The sequence below is a fragment of the Diabrotica virgifera genome, chromosome 4 (assembly GCF_917563875.1).
Source record: "Diabrotica virgifera virgifera chromosome 4, PGI_DIABVI_V3a".
Classification (NCBI taxonomy): domain Eukaryota; kingdom Metazoa; phylum Arthropoda; class Insecta; order Coleoptera; family Chrysomelidae; genus Diabrotica; species Diabrotica virgifera.
This window is the reverse complement of record NC_065446.1, coordinates 88,313,156-88,331,045: the sequence shown is the minus strand read 5'-3', so window position 1 is coordinate 88,331,045 and position 17,890 is coordinate 88,313,156. Positions and strand designations below refer to the sequence as shown.

Below are 17,890 nucleotides of genomic sequence, written 5' to 3'. Positions count from 1 at the left end.
AAAACTAGCAATTGGCAAAGGAATAAAATAAAATTAATACTGACGGGGACTAGTTAAATAATTTGATTACTAAAAGCATATTAATAAACGAAATGAAATATTCAAACTTAAGATACCAAGACACGTGGAGAGTCGAGATTAGATATAGAAACAAATGACCATAATAAATTAATACAGGCTTAGAATAAAACTTGCCCCAAGAGAATATAAAAGTCTGGAAATAAATAATCTATTGTCAGCCTGTAATTGGCTTTTATAGTGAAATTAATTTTTCCACCTACCTCTACCGAAAATATACTTTTCCGGACCTGATTGTAGGGAACAAAGTTGTACTTTTCCTCCCTAGGGAGGAAAATATTTTTCCTCCCTAGGGAGGAAAGTAAAAGTGACGTCATGGTATTTCATTTATGAAATATAACTTATTGACGCCATGTACAATATCTAATTTCTATTACGTAAGTATCTATACATTTTAACGTTTATTTATAAAACACCCTGTATTTTGCACAATGGTAAAAAACAGTAAATTGTTATTTTGATTTAACAATGTTTACATTAATAATTTGACTTATATTTGACAGTTATATTGTACTTACTTGTTAGTTTTAGTTCTAATAAATTTTGTTAGTTAGTTACATAAATAAATTAAGTAAAAATGAAAAAATGACTTGTTATTTGAGGAAGGTGGAAAAACCATATGTATAACATGGGAGTAAAGTGCCTTTTCCTCCCTTGAATGATTACTGCCCTCCGCTACGCGTCAGGCAGTAAACTTCATTCTCGGGAGGAAAAGTAGCACTTTCCTCCCTTGTTATACAAATAGCTATTACCACCACTCAAAATCCTTGGTGTATGAAGTCACCAAGTAACGAAAGATGGGTAAGCATATTCCGTATAGTAATGAAATACAGATATCTAGAGAGTAAGGATATATGAATTACGTTCAGTATGATGATTTAGATGTTAGATGAAAAAATATATAGTAGAGGATAACAAAAGAGGGCGCTAACGAGTTTTTAGAAAACAGGTGAAACAAATAGAAGAAGATTATTACTAATGAAATATTAAAGAAAATAAAGTAAAATAATTATTTAAAAGTAAAATAGCAAAGATGTGACGTTTTTAACGTTACAACTTTATTATTATTTGTACTTCGATTGTCAAGATTCTTGCATCAGTTTGTAGATACATGTATTGATATCGTTTGTTATTATTCCGGTAACAAAAGATTTATGCTTAGATGGCATTATACGGGGGTAAATGCAAACGTTATATTTTCTCCGAACTTTAAAAAATCCTGTGGAAAAATTGAAGGCCTAATTTTGTTTTTTAAATTATCCGAACATCTCTTTTCTTGTAAAAGCTATAAATGAAAATACTGCATTGAAGGTTTGTTTAATTAAAATTATCAAACGCACTTATATTAACAACACAAAACAAAATTAACAACAAAACTATTCAATATGTATGTTCACCTCTTGCATAAACGACTTCTCGCAATCTGTTTGGCATCAAATAAATAAGATGTATTATCCTTGCATGGTAAATAGCTCGATATTCTTGTACAAGGGCCATAACTGTAACAAATTTTTTGCTATTTTAATTCATCCCATAAATACTCGATAGGATTGAGATCTGCGCTGCATGCGGGCCAGTCTAATCTTATCAATCCAGCCTTTTAAGATATTCATGTTTGAGTCAATCAATGATTTTATTTACAAAAAATTATGCAGCTCTTATAAGAAAAGAGAAATTGGGATAATTCCAAAAACAAAATCTTAGTGACGCCTCCGGGATAATATGAAAGGACTATGAAACAAAATTAGCTCTTAAATTTTTCCACAGAATTTTTTAAAGTTGGGAGAAAATACAATGCTTCCGTTCTCCCCCGAATAATGCCATCTAAGCAAAATTTTGTTGTTACCGGAATAATAACGAAAGATATAAATACATATACCTACAAACTGATGCAAGAATCATGAAAATTGGAGTACAAATAATAAAGTTATAAATTGTCAAACTTAATCAAAAATTTTTGGTGGCGAAATTTTGTGCCGGTGAGTGTATATATCTAACGGCTTTTAATACTGTTACAAGGCACAAGATTTCTCTAATATTTACCATTCATTCACACTTATTGCTATACTGATATACTTACGTCGGACCTACATCTCCCATAGAACGGCATTTCTCGCTAGTGGAACACACCCCTCTACATGCGGCATTGTACATATGCGTACAAGTTTTCGATTCTGTCAACCTGACTGAATTAAAAAATAGGCCAAATCCCATCCTAAAGTTTAGAAAAAGACCCGCCAATTTGGTCCAAGGGCGTGGGTTTTACAGCTCTCCCCATTTGGGATCTGTTTTTCGGGCGTGTCCCCAAAAACTCCCAAAAGTTTAGAATATTTAAGTCCGACCTCTACGGCTTCGGACAGGATTGTTCAATACCTTTCCAACGCATGCATAATTTTGAAAATCGGTTATACCTACCATTCAAAAGTTATCGAGCTCAGAAATTTGACTAATTTCTATTTGAAAAGGGAAAATGTTTGTGGGTGTGTGTGAGTCCAGCTTTTAAACGGTGCCTACGTGGTCAGAATCGGGCATATATACGGCTCAGTATTGGGACCGTGCAAGTTCGGCAAAGCGACACCTGGTTTCTACGCTCAGCAACATTATTCGCACTTTTAATTATATTGGCCAATTATATTAGTCCTGGTTACTGGATAATTGCCAAGGCCATAGTCCAAAAAAAATAATAAGCAGAAAAAATAACATTCAGGTTATGTTATTAAAACGTAAACAATTGTATGTAATAAATACAATTAGTTATTAAAATGCAGTACTGCAAGCAAAATGCAACTAATTAAATTTACCTTTATGTAATAATTGCATATCATATCAATATTGTGGAGCAATATATAATTTATCTTTTTCAATGACAGTAGGTAGGAAATATACGTCAATTTGACAATTTCAATTGACAATATGAATTATTTAAGAAAGTTGCAATATTTCTCCGCTATTCTCGCACGATCGTTTCTCATATCCCCTCCGTACTTGCACACCGCAAATAGCCGAAAAAGGACGTTTGTAGGAGAAGTCCAAACGCGTCTAATGGTGAATATCGAATAGCTGGGAAAACTCGAGTTTTTATGTTATGGGCCTCATAAGTGTGATCAAATCCATTTTCTATGGGAAACACGGTTTTTCAAGCTCATTACATCCTATAATACCTTCTGCTATCATATTTGACCGTGGCATCAGACACTACTCGTCGATACCTTTCAAACGCGTGTTTAGTAATGAAAATCGGCTAAATCGTTTAGAAGTTATCGAGCTCCAAAATTATAATCCACTAAACCATATCGCCGAAATGGTCTAATGATTACGACGCTAAACTTGTGATCGGTCAATCCGAGTTCATTTTGCAGTCATCCCAATTTTTTTTTCAATATATTTCAAATAAAAAAAAATCTAGTGTATTTTCGATAGTGGACAGAATAAAATTATATTGAAAAATATATTGGGATGGCTGGGATATGATCTTAGATTGTCCGAGCACAAGGTTAGCGTCGAAACTACTAGATGATTTTGGCGATAATGGTTTAGTAGTTTGTAATGCTTGACGTGTAATCGAGAAACATTACATTCCAGTCCATACATTTAACTTATAAAAACCTTATACAAGACTTTTTAAAAAAACTCCTTACATTCCTTATTTTTTTTTAGATGTTAATCCGTCCGAAAATAGAAGTAACACTAAGGCACAACCAGAACACCAACAGAGCAATCATCCATTGGAAGGCTCGGCAAAAATTACCGATTATTCTCCCGAGTGGGCTTATCCTGAAGGAGGGGTCAAGGTTCTGGTTACAGGACCGTGGCATTCTTCTGGACCATATACAGTACTTTTTGATACATTCCCTGTTCCCACTACTTTAGTTCAAAGTGGTGTGTTACGATGTTATTGCCCAGGTAAGTTACTTTTAATATTTAATTAACTGAAATTGAAGTGGAATAGCGGGAGTTTGTAGATTCACCTATTCTAGCGTTAATAGGCAGTTATGTTGTATTTGTAAAGTGTCTGTAGTTCATTATGATAGGGGAGCCCAAGCGGGGATTTTTGCAGTTACTCGAGCGCTTCATTTTATCACACGGGGAGAAACCTTGTAGCCTGTAAATGTACCTCTACTATATATTGGCTCTTAAATTAAGTCACCTTCGCCTTGACTTATTCAGTTAAGACTTCTCTGTTTGAAATGTGTTGAACCCATGATATTCTGAGCATTCTCCGATATAACCACTTCTCGAAGGCTTCTAATTTGTTCATCTTGTTAACCTTCATGATCCAGGTTTCATGTCCATATAGTAAAACTGGATACACATACGCGCCAGGCACCTCGTTAGGCACCTCGCCGCACACGTCGTCGCAAATTGAATACTCGCCGTGGTAGAACATTTATGTTCTACCATAGAGTAGCCATGGCAAGTATGCAATATGTACGTGGCGATATGCCTGGCGACGTGCGATGCTTCACTACCTTTCTACACTAAGGCTTTTATCTGTGTCCACCGGCATTAATGAAATATAACATTGGCTCACTTCTTCTTTAAGTACCGTGCCCAAATTTTAGGCGTGGATATCCTCCATGACAATTTGCCGATATCGTTCTCGATCTTCCTCGACATGTAATAATTCATCTGCTGATAAGCCAGTTCCTTGACGAACGTTTCGGAGCCATAAATATTTCTTCCTACCAATTCCTCTTTTTCCGTCGGCGTTGGTCTTTCCGTTGACTATTAACTGCAGTATTCTGTATCTGCTACCTCTCATTATATGCCCCAGATATTCAAGTTTTCTCTTTTTTATCATCTTCATTAAGTCACCTTCGCCTTGACCTACTCTGTTTAAGACTTCTCTGTTGGAAATGTGTTGAGCTCGTTATATTCTGAGCATTCTACGATATAGGCTTCTCGAAGGCTTCTAATTTGTTCATCATATCAACCTTGATGATCCAGGTTTCACATCAATATAGTAAAACAGGATACACATACCATTTTAGGAACTTGATTCTTAGTTGTAAGTTCAGCTGAGAATTGATCAGAAAAGATCTAAGTTTCAGAAATGCTACTCTTGCAATTTCTATACGAGTTTTAATTTCTTCATCCGAACTTACCGTCTCGTTTATCCAACATTCTAGGTATTTAATGGTTAGCTTTTGTTATCGGGTCATTACTGACAATTAGTTGCATAAAACCGACATCTTATTTACTAACCACAAGTAAATTTGTCTTTGTTGTATTTATGCTAAGCCCTTTATTAGAGCATTTCCTAGTGACTCGATCTGTCAGGAATTGAAGATCTTCGATACTTTCAGTCATGATCGCGGTGTCATCTGCATATCTGGTGTTGTTAATAGTTTCTCCCCCGACTCGAACTCCACTTTGCCCTTCCAAGGCTTCGTTAAAAATTATTTTTGAGTAAACGTTAAACAAAGTTGGGGATATCACGCAACTCTCTCTGACACCTCTTTGAATGCAAATTTTATCTGTTTCTTTGTCGTCTACCAGCATAGAAGCTTCTTGATTCCAATATAGATGTTGTAAAAGTCTCAGATCTTTATCACCTATTCCAATAGTTTCTAGATATTCAAACAGCCTATCATGTTGGATGTCTAACCCTATCAAACGCCCTCTCAAAATCTATAAAGTAGACGTAAATTGGTTTCTGTACTTCCCATTATCGTTAAAGTAATGTTAGCATTGAGAACAAAGCTTCCCTTCTTCCCAATCCTTCTCTGAAACCGAATTGTTTGTTTCCCATTGTCCCTTCACATTTCTGCTTGATTCTATTAAAAATTATTTTAAGAAGTAGCTTGAGAGAGTTGAGACAGTGACTCATGATACTAATTAGTCTAATTCTAAAGTCTTTACATGATGATGTATTTGGCTGACCCTAGTGTATAAATATAGTGAAACATCGCACCTCGTCAGGCACCTCGCCAGGCACCTCGTTAGCAGCAAAGGCTAAAATTTGCTGATGATCTGAAAGGCCCAGCCTCGTCAATATCATTATACATTTTGGAATCTCCTTCAATATTTGGTAAAACAAGTTCAACAGGTGTCTAAGAGTTCTCCCGGACAACCTGTTCAAATCATTATCTTCCTCATCACCAGACTCCTCGTCTGTAAACACATAAAATTCTGGGAGTTCAGTATATATATAGCATCACCGTCTAAAGTTTCAGCGGCATCAATCGTATCCAGCGCTTCTTGAAGAGAAAACCCTTTTCTGAACCAAAAAATGCGTTACAATTCTAAAAGTTCCAATTTTTGCTCCCATATGTTCCTAGCGTTACATATATGTAACACCAAAAATAAAAGGCATAATTTACAAAACCATGATACAATTTCGAAAAATTTATATTATCAATAATAAAAGACATTAATTTAGGCTAAATTAAAAACACTTTAAACAAAATATACTAACAAAAGAATAGTAAAAATATAATTACTCAAACTTGAGATCCATTTTTACCATAAATGATAAACACCGTCAGGTCAAACACTCAACTAAATAAACAGAATAGATCAAATCCTCGAACCAAATGCTAAAAACTAGTAAATAAGTGTCCCTTGAAAGTCTTGCATCGTCATCTAGTTAAAATTAGAATCACTTCCCGAATTTCAGGCTTTAGATTTTAGCGGTTTCTACGTTACCTATAGGTAACGCTAGGAACTTAAGGGTTAATACAGGGGCGTTCGTTAAGGGGGATCCAAAAAAAATATATCCTTTGAAAAACTCGAAATCGTCAGATTAAGATAAGTTAAGTACATGCAAAACAGTGTATATTTAATAAAATCTGACGATTTGAGCGGGCCGTAAGAAAATGGGCGAGTCACAAAGTTTCATAAAAAAAGCGAATAGTTCGCGAAATGAACGTCAGGTCGAAAAACTAAAAAATACGTGTTCAATATTTTTCAAAAATCTATTGAATTATGCCAAACACACGACCCCCCACGGAGAAGGGTAAGGGGTAAATTTAAAATACGAACCCCGCGATATTTCGCTAAATGAACATCAGATCGAAAAACTGACAAATATACGTATTCAATATTTTTGAAAAATCTATCTAATGACACCATACACGATCCCCCACGGAGGTGGGGTGGGGGTTACTTTAAAATCTTAAATAGGAACCCCCATTTTTTATTACAGATCTGGATTCCTTACGTAAAAATAAGTAACTTTTATTCAAGACAATTATATATCAAGCTATAATCGAAAAGAATGATTGTTGGAAATGGAAAATTAAATTAAAAAATGGAAAGTCCCCACTTTATGGAAAACTTGGGAATCTATGGAACAAAAGGGATGCCTATCACTTACCAATTCATTCGCATGAAGTGATAAGCGTAAGTGAGTGGGAGATTGCGTAGACCAGCAATATTATATATTATAGGAATTTACTTTTCCGCTAATCACGAATCTTTAAAAGACTTAAAAAGCCTCATTAAAAGACTCATTAAAACACAGGATTAAATAAAATAAAAATATATTCTTATAATCCAATACAATAAAATAAAAACAACAAAATAATATTTAATTCTCCGCACAGGTTTGGATCTATTTGTAAATAAAAATAAAACATATCGACGCTCGCAAATAAGAACATCGTAACTCAAAAATCACAACTTTTCAGAAAACGAGTTCAAAGTTTTTTAGGTTTTTCATCGATACAAACTAAGTTTTTATTGATTTAAACGTAAATTTTGGCTAGAGCTAAAAAGGGATTCGTCTCTATATGTCTATTAATTAAGAAATTAAAAAAATACATAAATATTTGTAAATTTTACCTTAAAAAAACATACGATGTAAATATTTACTTATTTTGAAGCAGCTAATATCTTATCAAGAGATACAATATAACAGTTTCTCTTTTTTAAATTACTTATATCGTATGTGAAGACACGATGCAACTACTTGCTATTTCTGAAGTCACTAACATCGTATCTAAAGATACACAAAAGAAGACAAAGATAAATTTGACAATAGTTATTCATTATTTTGATTACTTTAAGATTTGAAGGTAAAAAAACTATTGTTTAAAAACATAAAAAACTGATTTTGGAAAAGAAATATGTACATTACAATGTAAATGTAATTAGTTTCCTTCATCATCTACATCTTCTTGGATATGTATTTGATGGGGAAGATTTTTATAAAAGTTTTGATACATTTCAGGAACTCCGTGCTTGCATAGGTATTGCAAGTGATCATATTTTTTTTTGAATTGGGAATCAAGTTTTTATAGGCTTTGACTAAATTTTTAGGTGGACATATTAAAAACTTCTTTATTCTTGTATTGCTTCTCTTGTTTAAGTCTAAAATACATTTTTCATTTTCATCTATAAAGTCATATTTTATTTTTATTTTTAACGGTTCTTCACTAGAGACTTATATTTCCCTTACATCATTCCATCTAACGCTTTTTCCGCTTTCATCAGTCTTCCAATTTCTATCATTTGTTACTAACTGTTTCAAATCATATACAATATCTTGGTTAACTTCTATTACGTTATAAGGTTCTTCAGTGACCTTTGCCATCTTAATAAGCATAATCCATTGATCAGGAGTATATAATACGACTATACCTTTTTTTGTCGCTCTATTAATGCATGTACACTGTCTCCCTCATTTTGGGTCTGCCCTTTTTCTAAAAAACGGTGGATTATAGAAACTTTATATTTTTCCGCAGCATATACATACATTGCATAAACAAAACGATTTCGATTTTGTCCGGAGCAATTGTCTGTGTAGAATACAAACGTATTAACTTCATCTTGAATTTTGTGTTTTATATAATCCAGTACAAAACTTCCAATTTCGTTCGCTCCCAGCTTTGCAATTGTTTCGTGCCAGATGTAACAATGCCCCTGATTATTACCTATGTCAAATAGGGTTAAATTGTAAGTGCTATATTTTAGTTTATAAAAAATACTGACATCTTTGCAGGGGTTACTAAAATCTTCTGTAAATCGTAAGAAGTCACGTTAAATGATTTGTCCCCTTTTGCATGCTGCTTGTCGTTGTCTTTTAATTTTCGTACAGCTTCATTATTTTCTTGATGTTTTCTTTTCTCTGTCTCTAATTCATCTGCTTTGTTACTATCTGCCAATAAAAATTTGTCACATATGTCACATTGATCTTTTTTAGGTACAAAGAATCCTATGTTAAAGTCATGTTCAAAAACATCTATGCTGCCTGCAAGTAGCAATAGGAATTTTTTTATCTCTGGCCCAGTCAATGCACAATCTATACATTTGGGCTAAAGACTGGATATCAACTTGTAGGTATTGACGTTTTGAGTCCTTACGAATGTAGTGGGACTCAGTTGTGGGCAGAGACTCTATATGTTCTCTTATAAATTTTCTATTTCTTTCTACTTTCGGATCTTTACTAGTAAATTTGCCTCTGTTGTCTAGACTTCCTATTCCAAATTCATTTTTTTCAAGTTTGGCCATGACAGTTTGTACTCAAATGTCACTAATGTCAAGGGTGTTGAAAAAAAATTGTTTGCAAACTTTAACGCTCGATTCTCCAAATGTTAAGAAATATTTATTTAATTGTAAACTGACGCCGAGAATTTGTATGTCTAATAGTCTCTACTTTTTTTTGTTCTCTCGTTACATGTTTTGCTAAAAAGTCCATGTGCCTGTTTTGATTACCCAGAGCCCAAAATTTTTGAAAAATAGTTCTTTGATTTTCCGAAATTTTTGTGTACAATTTCGTTCTACAATTTCTCTTTTCACAACTTTCTTTTATTATTCTAGGTTTTACTGTTTTCTTTGTAGAGTACGAGACATACTTTTGGCCCGAATTTCTTTTTCTTTTTGCTTCTTGAACTTTCCAGTTCTGTGGTTGTCTGTATCTTTCTCTACCGGGGGTCTTTGCTATATTCATTTGGGACTGATCCATCTCATTCGCACTTTCCAAAATCTCCGATGGACCCGCACTTAAGGACAAACTGGACTCCTTTTCAACAGTAAAATCATCAAATAAGGTTTGCTGTTGAATTTCAGTTTCAACCTGGAATAAAAACTTTTAAGACCTGTTCTTTTATACCTAGTTTAAAAAGAAAAAACTACACAGAAAATTAAATACCGTGTATTTACTAGATATTTGTAAACAAAAACTAATATTATCGGAACTAGTGCGTATTTGCATCGTAAATTGTCTCAGCTTGTCTACAGAAACTGTGAGTCGCAGAAATGTAGGCGTAATAACATCGTATATCAAGTTTCGATGCGATCAGCACTGGGTAAAACAAAAATGTTTAATCTTATTCCTACATACGATAAAAAACGATTTAACTCTATGAGCTACAATATTATCGTAAGTATGTAAGTATGTACTTACGATAAAAGTACATGAGTAATATTGTTGATAAATTTCTTGTAACTCTAGATACGACAAAATTATTTGCTTTGTATGTAATGCCGTAAGGTGGTAAATCAAGTTACGCTAATATTAGGGCCAGTTTACCACGAAATAAGATACGATATAACAACTTTTTTCGAAAAAAATGTATTTTTTTGAAAAAACGTATTTAATTTTTATTTTACCTGAAAAAGCATGCATTTTTATATAGAAAAACGATCTTAACTCATTTTTGCAAAAAATCGAGTTACGATGTTCTTATTTGCGAGCGTCGATATTTACTAGACGTTAAAAAGGCGATGATTTGTTAGTACATTCACACACGCACACATCGACAAACTACAGGCATCGGGTACTAGGATGAAGATGGAGTAACCGTTCAATTCAGGGTTACCGTCACCGCGAGCGATTCATCAATTCTGAATCGCTACACGATTGGCTTTAACTCAATACGTGAAAGCCCGGTTGGTTCTCGCCAGATCAATGCTCCAGTTTGAACCAGTTGAGTCTTTTAAATCAGTACTCCCTAAAACTAACTGCTGCTACCTCGTTCGCTTATTTTTATATTGTTTCGGCGGGCAACCCCTTTGTCTCCGGTGCTCCATTGCTGTCGCGTCGGAGACTCGAACTAGATGCGCCATTGGTACCCATCATCGTTACACTATTATTTATTATGGCATATGAAATAAAAATGAGAGAGGAATAAGGCATTAAAATTAAAATTATGTTTAAAGTATTAGAAATAAATATAATAAGAATGTTAAGAAGAATAACGAGAAAATGCCACGTTAGAAACGAAGACACAAGGAATGTGAGGTACAAGATAATATGTATATTTAATAAGATGAGAAAAACATAGACGACCCGAGTGGAATATTCGCGTGAGAAAACACGGAAGAAGACAGATCACCGAGAATTGTGCTCGAGGAAAATTCAATTTAAAGATCTTAACAAATAAAAAAGAAGAAACTGAGTTTACAAATATTAGTTGAAAGAGGGTACCAATCATCGTTAATGGCAGTTTTACTTGATCACACAAACACATTTCCCTAAAAATATATTCTAGTATTTTGCCGAATAAAATCACTTAAGACTCAATGTTCTATTTTTTGTTCAATGTGTCTATAATTTATGCTTTAGATCGATACCAAGAAAATGTTTTCAGTGTTTTTGTCGTTAATACATATCAGAAAATTACATCAATAACTACTAAGGAACATAAAATAGCCATAATTCACAGATCAACAAGAAAACCACACGCACTGTAAATTTTTAACAGCATACTATTACCTACTCTTTTTATCAAAGCAAACAGAAATTATTTTTAACAGCTCATAAACTTAAAATTATTCATTATCAATAAATGCGCCAAAGTATGTTAAAGACTGGATATTGCATGTCAGAATTTAATGTTTTGTACACATAAAGTATAATAAAGTTATACTATATACACGAATATATTAGAAAATGTCAAATTGTAAGTTCTTGCATTGTCTCGACAATATTAGAGCTGTCAAAATACTCCAATATAAGACTGCTAAAATACTTTCTCTGCCCTAGATGCGTTTGATCATATGGGCAAATTATTCTTTTGACAACTATTAACACAAAAATAATATCTTTAATTTAAAAAACACCGCATGTATGGTTGGTTACCTATCTTTAGTAATACACTTATTTGAACCCCGCTGACAATTGGTTTTAAATAACTTTATTTTCACTCCTTATATTATGCTTGTTAGCTTAATATGGAATACTTGTAATCCCAGCACATGATGTTTGTTGTTATTATTGAATTTTACTACAAATATTTTTTTAAAACTAGTGGCTAGTGTACCTAACTACATTTCAATTCACAAAACTTCAAGTTACACTGTCTGTCTCGTACTGTCATTAGTCAGAAACGCTTTCACACCTGTCACCTGTAATCAGTTGGCTTTCACCTTCACCTTTCTCTTTGTGAAGACAGATAAATCGACTCAACCACCCACATGCTTCGTGGAATAGTCATATGATGTTTTGAGGTATCTCTATAAATTTCACCCATCGCCAGGGTTTAATATATAACACGCCAATGTAAGGCTTTTAGTCGGCATTTTAAGGGTTTTAACCCATGTATTTTTGGTGGCTCATGTAGAGCTTGTGAGTATAACCTAATTTTTTATCTTGGTCAACCTTTAAATTTTTTACTTTTATCTTCACTAATTATGGTTATATTTATTTTACGCTTAGAACACTGATGATGCTCTCTTTAGAGCAAAAACGTTCTGATTTTTAATGTAGCCGTCGTACTGAAAAACTACTCATCAAACGTGGAGTACGACACGGTTGTGTATTGTCTTTTTAATATATCATCATCATCAACAGCTATTCCATCCATCGTCGGATGTAAGTCTCCCTTAGGTGTATCCATTCATACCTGTTTGCTGTATTTTGCATCCATTCGTGGCACAACCATTCGCTTGACGTCATCAGTCCATCTTGTTTGAGGTTTTCCTCTACTTCTTTTACGTGCCCTTGGTCGCCATTCTAGAATTCGCTTTGTCCAACGGTTGCCTTCTATTCTTCCGATGTGTCCTGCCCAGTTCCATTTTGACATGGCAATCTTCTGGTTCACAGCTTTCTAGTAATGCAAGTTCCGTGTTAACAAGTGAAACGACGATTGTCGCATCAGCCAGTGGTAGGGAGCGTAACTATATGCCATATGTAGTCCAAGTAATGAAGCTTAAAATAGGACAAAACCTCGCAATTTTTACAGAATAAATCGATATGCTTGAAAATTTGAGAATAAGTAGTGGATAGTCCAAGGATCAAAATCTATATGAGGCCTAAAGGCGCTTTTACCATGGGTGTGGTTGCCACCCCATCTCGGGGGTGGAAATTTTTTATTTTATTTTGACCGCAAAAGTTGGTAAAAACGTTTATTCTAAGCAAAAAACGTTCTATACATTTTTTTGATAAAATTAATAGTTTTCGATTTATTCGCTATCGAAAGTGTTAGTTTTATATCGAAAAAATCAATGTTTTTAATCAGTTTTTTGCTAATGACTCAAAAAATTTTCGTTTTATCAAAACAACAAGCTCAACAACAATGTACCTTTTGAAAAAATAACCAAAACAGTTTTTTTTTAATTTCCTTTAAGACCAATAGTAATCGAGCTATACTTTATTATATGTTAGCTCTTTTTCGTCAAATGCTAAATATTGTAGTCAAATTGAAAAGACGGGAAAACTGTGCATTTTTCGAGGATAACTTGTTCAAACTAATTTAAAGTATTTAAAAATATCTATCTACAGAAATAAAACAAAGTCTCTAGCTCAAAAATTAAGTGACTTATTATGAAAAGAGTGTCAGTCCCTATTTTTTTTTCAGCGAAAAAGTGATCGGAAACTTTCCCGTAATTACCACCCTGATTAAAATTAGTCATTAACCTTATTTGGTTTTCTATATTTATGTATTATTAATAGGTTTTAGAAGTTTGACCGGCTTAGGATGATTAGTTTTTAAAAAAATGGAGTTAAAAGCTAATAACGAATTTCTGTAGTTTGGTAAAAAATGCCCTTTTCTTCAGAATAGAAAGATTAGCATCAGAGATACGAAAAATATGTAAATCTAAAATTGTCGCTTATTTAATTCCTAACAACAGGGTTAGCAAAAATTTTTTCTATGGCAAAAACTGAGTGAGCTATTGACAATTAAAACTTGTAATAACATGCAAAAACCACCTATACCAACCCTTTTACAGTCACCTCTTTTTGCGACTGAGGACTTTAAAAGGATTTAATATTTATAGCCTTATAGGTCTAGTAGAAACCTACAAAATTCTTTTTACCAAACTTTCTAGGATAAAAAATAAAAAGTTACGGTTAAAAAATCAATATATTAAAAAAAAGAGAAATCCAATTGGAAGCTTAATAATGTAAGTTAGCGGTGTTTTTAGTCATTGGCTTTATCCATACTTCTTTATTTATGTATTAGTAATAGATGCCAGAAGTCTGACTGGCTTAGAATGATTAGTTTTTAAAAAACTGGAGTTAAAAGCCAATAGCGAATTTTTGTAGTTTGGTAAAAAATGCCATTTTATTCAGAATAGAAAGGTTACCATCAGAGATACGAAAAAATATTTAAATATGAAATTTTAGGTTATTTAATTCCCAAGAACTTGGTTTGAAAAATAATTTTTTACGGCAAAAATTGAGTGAATCGTAAATGAGTATAATATCGAAAAACATTGATTTTTCGATATAAAACTAACATTTTCAATAGCGAATAAATCGAAAAATATTAATTTTATCAAAAAAATTTATAGAACATTTTTTGCTTAAAATGAATATTTTTATCTACTTTTGCGGTCAAAATATAATAAAAAATTTCCACTTTCAAGATGGGGTGGCAACCACCCCCATGGTAAAAACGTCTTTCGGCGTCATATAGATTTTGATCCTTGGACTATCCAGTACTTATTCTCAAATTTTCAAGCAAATCGATTCATTCTGTAAAAATTGCAGAATGCAATTGCATTAAAAAGCTTCGGTTCCTGGACTAACGGCGGTAAATTCAAATGGCCTGTAAAATTAACTGGGATTTAGAACTCATTTTAATGTAAAGGAAAATCAATATAACCTTAAAATAACAAAAGAAAACAAAATCCTTATGCCATAATGATACTTATTATATCGTTGATTGATAAAAATATATCTGTATGTATTTATCAATCAACGTTTATAATTCGTATACTATTTGGATTTTCTTGTGTTATTTTGAGGTTATATTTTTTTCCCATTACATTAAAATGCCAAAGTACTTTTAAAAATTAAAGAATAAAAGATAGAATACAATCTTTATTTATAAAAATGTTTATATGTATGTTCATAAAATATGTTTGTTATCAATTATTATCAATGTAAAAACTTAAAAAACAAGTGCCTTAATACAAATATTTTATATTTACACAATATTATTTATTCATCAGTTTAAACCACACCAAAATAAAACACAACTGCTGTAAAAGTGTTAAAAGTACACGTTTAAGGCACGCATGTGAAAGTTTGCAGAATGAGCGATAGCGAGTTCTGCAATTCACATGAGTGCCTTAAAAATGTACTTTTTAACGCGCATATCATACAATATTTTTTCTAAAAACGTAATTACAGGACAATATCTACAAAAACTGTTACTTGAACTTGACTGACATTCCATTTATTTTTCTACAACCGTGTTAAAAATGCAATTTTTAGCACTCCATACGAGCGTTAAAAATGCTACTTTAAGGCACTAGTGCTTTAAAATATTTTTAAGACGCTGAAGTTCGTATTGACCGTTAGACCAGGGCGGATCTGTAAAAATATTAGTACATTTGGACGTTGAGAGGTGACTCAAATTTTTTTGCAGAAATTGCTTGAAAATAACTCAAATAATAATATATGAGTTATCCTCCCTCTCAAAAAGGTCCGGAACATTGTTTAAATAATCAAAATGTCAGAAAATAAAGGAAAAATTCGACTTTTTTCTTCGTTTTTTGATTATTACTTTAAAATTATTAATTTTCGAGAAAAGTTGTACTAACATAAAAGTTGCATAATTAAATTTCCTACAATATAGAGCTGGTTAAAAATTTAAAAAATAGTCACCCTTGTTGCAAAATAGCAATAATTGCGAAAAAACTATACAAAAACAAGTATTCGCATTTTACGTTTTTTCAACCATTTATGATATACTTAGGACCTTCATATTTCACCCAGAAAAACTTTATGATACAGTAAAACAATACTGTAAATTTCATTAATATCGGTTCAATAGATTTTGCAAAATAAATTTTGCAATCCAGCATTCGCAAAAAAAATTCGTTTTTTTAAATTGTTACAGGACTGAAAACAAAGCAGATAGCAAGTTGAAATTTTTTTTGCGTATAGAAGTGTACTGTACCTTTTATTTGCAATTTGCAAAATTAAAATCAATTAACTGCCACGGCGTCAGGAATTTTTCTAAATAAACATTAATTATTGGTGCTACGCGCAGGACAGCGGATAGTTTGCTCTGATTGGGCATTTCAATGACCTTTGATAATGATTGATACATTTTAATTTTTATTACATTTCGATATAAATAAATAAATTTGTTTATTGCAAAATAAAAACACATACTCTATCCTTTGAAATAACACTTTTTTTAGCAAAAACTTTCCTTGTTCATATATTTTAACTTAGAGAATAAAAGTTTATTATTTTTAAACATATGCAATTATTTAAACAATATTTCACAAACAATATTAAAATTAGTTTGATTTTTGTGGAATTAAAATATTAAAATACTACAAAATATAGAGTAAGAAAATAATATATTAAATAAAGATTAGAAGAAATTTTGATGGAAATCAACTTGTGTGAATCGAACACCGCTGTCCTGCACGCAGCACCAAAAATTCATGTTTACTTAAAAAATTTCCTGACGCCGTGGTAATTATTCGATTTTAATTTTGCAAATTGCAAATGAAAGGTACAGTACACTTCTATAAGCAAAAAAAATTCAACTTACTATCTGCTTTATTTTCAGTCCTGCAACATTTAAAAAAAAATTAATTTTTTTGCGAAAGCTGTATTTCAAAATTTATTTTGCAAAATCTATTAAACCGATCTTAATGAAATTTACAGTGTTGTTTTATTATATCATATAGTTTTTCTGGGTAAAATATAAAGATCCTAAGTGTAGCGTAATTGGTTGAAAAACGTAAAATGCGAATACTTGTTTTTGTATGATTTTTTTTTTCGCAATTATTGCTATTTTGCCACAAGGGTGACTATTTTTTAAATTTTTAGCCAATTCTGTATTGTAGGAAATTTAATTACGCAACTTTTATGTCAGTACAATTTTTCTCAGAAATAAATAGTTTTAAAGTTATAATCAAAAAACCAATAAAAAAATCGAAATTTTCCTTCATATTTTGACATTTTGATTATTTAAACAATGTTCCGGACCATTTTGAGTGGGAGGATAACTCAAATATTATTATTTGAGTTATTTTCAAGTAATTTCTGCAAAAAAATTTGAGTCACCTCTCAACGTCCATCTCAAAACAGATCCGCCCTGGACTACGTATAGACAATTTTGATGTAATGTCAAAAAAATATAAAAATGGAATGTCAGTCACGTTCAAGTAAAAGTTTTTGTAGATATTGTCCTGTAATTACGTTTGTAGAAAAAATATTGTATGACAGGCGTGTTAAAAAGTACATTTTTAAGGCACTCATGTGAATTGCTGAACTCGCTATCGCTCATTCTACAAACTTTCACATGCGTGCCTTAAACGTGTACTTTTAACACTTATATCATCAATAACTATTATGATATAAGTGTTAAAAGTACACGTTTAAGGCACGCATGTGAAAGTTTGCAGAATGAGCGATAGCGAGTTTTGCAATTCACATGAGTGCCTTAAAAATGTA

At 32.3% G+C, this 17,890-nt stretch overlaps 1 protein-coding gene across 1 annotated transcript in view; it reads left to right on the top strand.

The window, feature by feature from the left end:
• LOC114326292 (calmodulin-binding transcription activator 2) overlaps positions 1-17,890 on the top strand; it is a 298,703-nt gene that overhangs the window by 191,917 nt on the left and 88,896 nt on the right. The window contains exon 9 of the mRNA XM_028274604.2: positions 3,736-3,981. Within this exon, the coding sequence (XP_028130405.2) occupies positions 3,736-3,981 (246 nt within the window). The remainder of the gene's footprint in view (positions 1-3,735; positions 3,982-17,890) is intronic.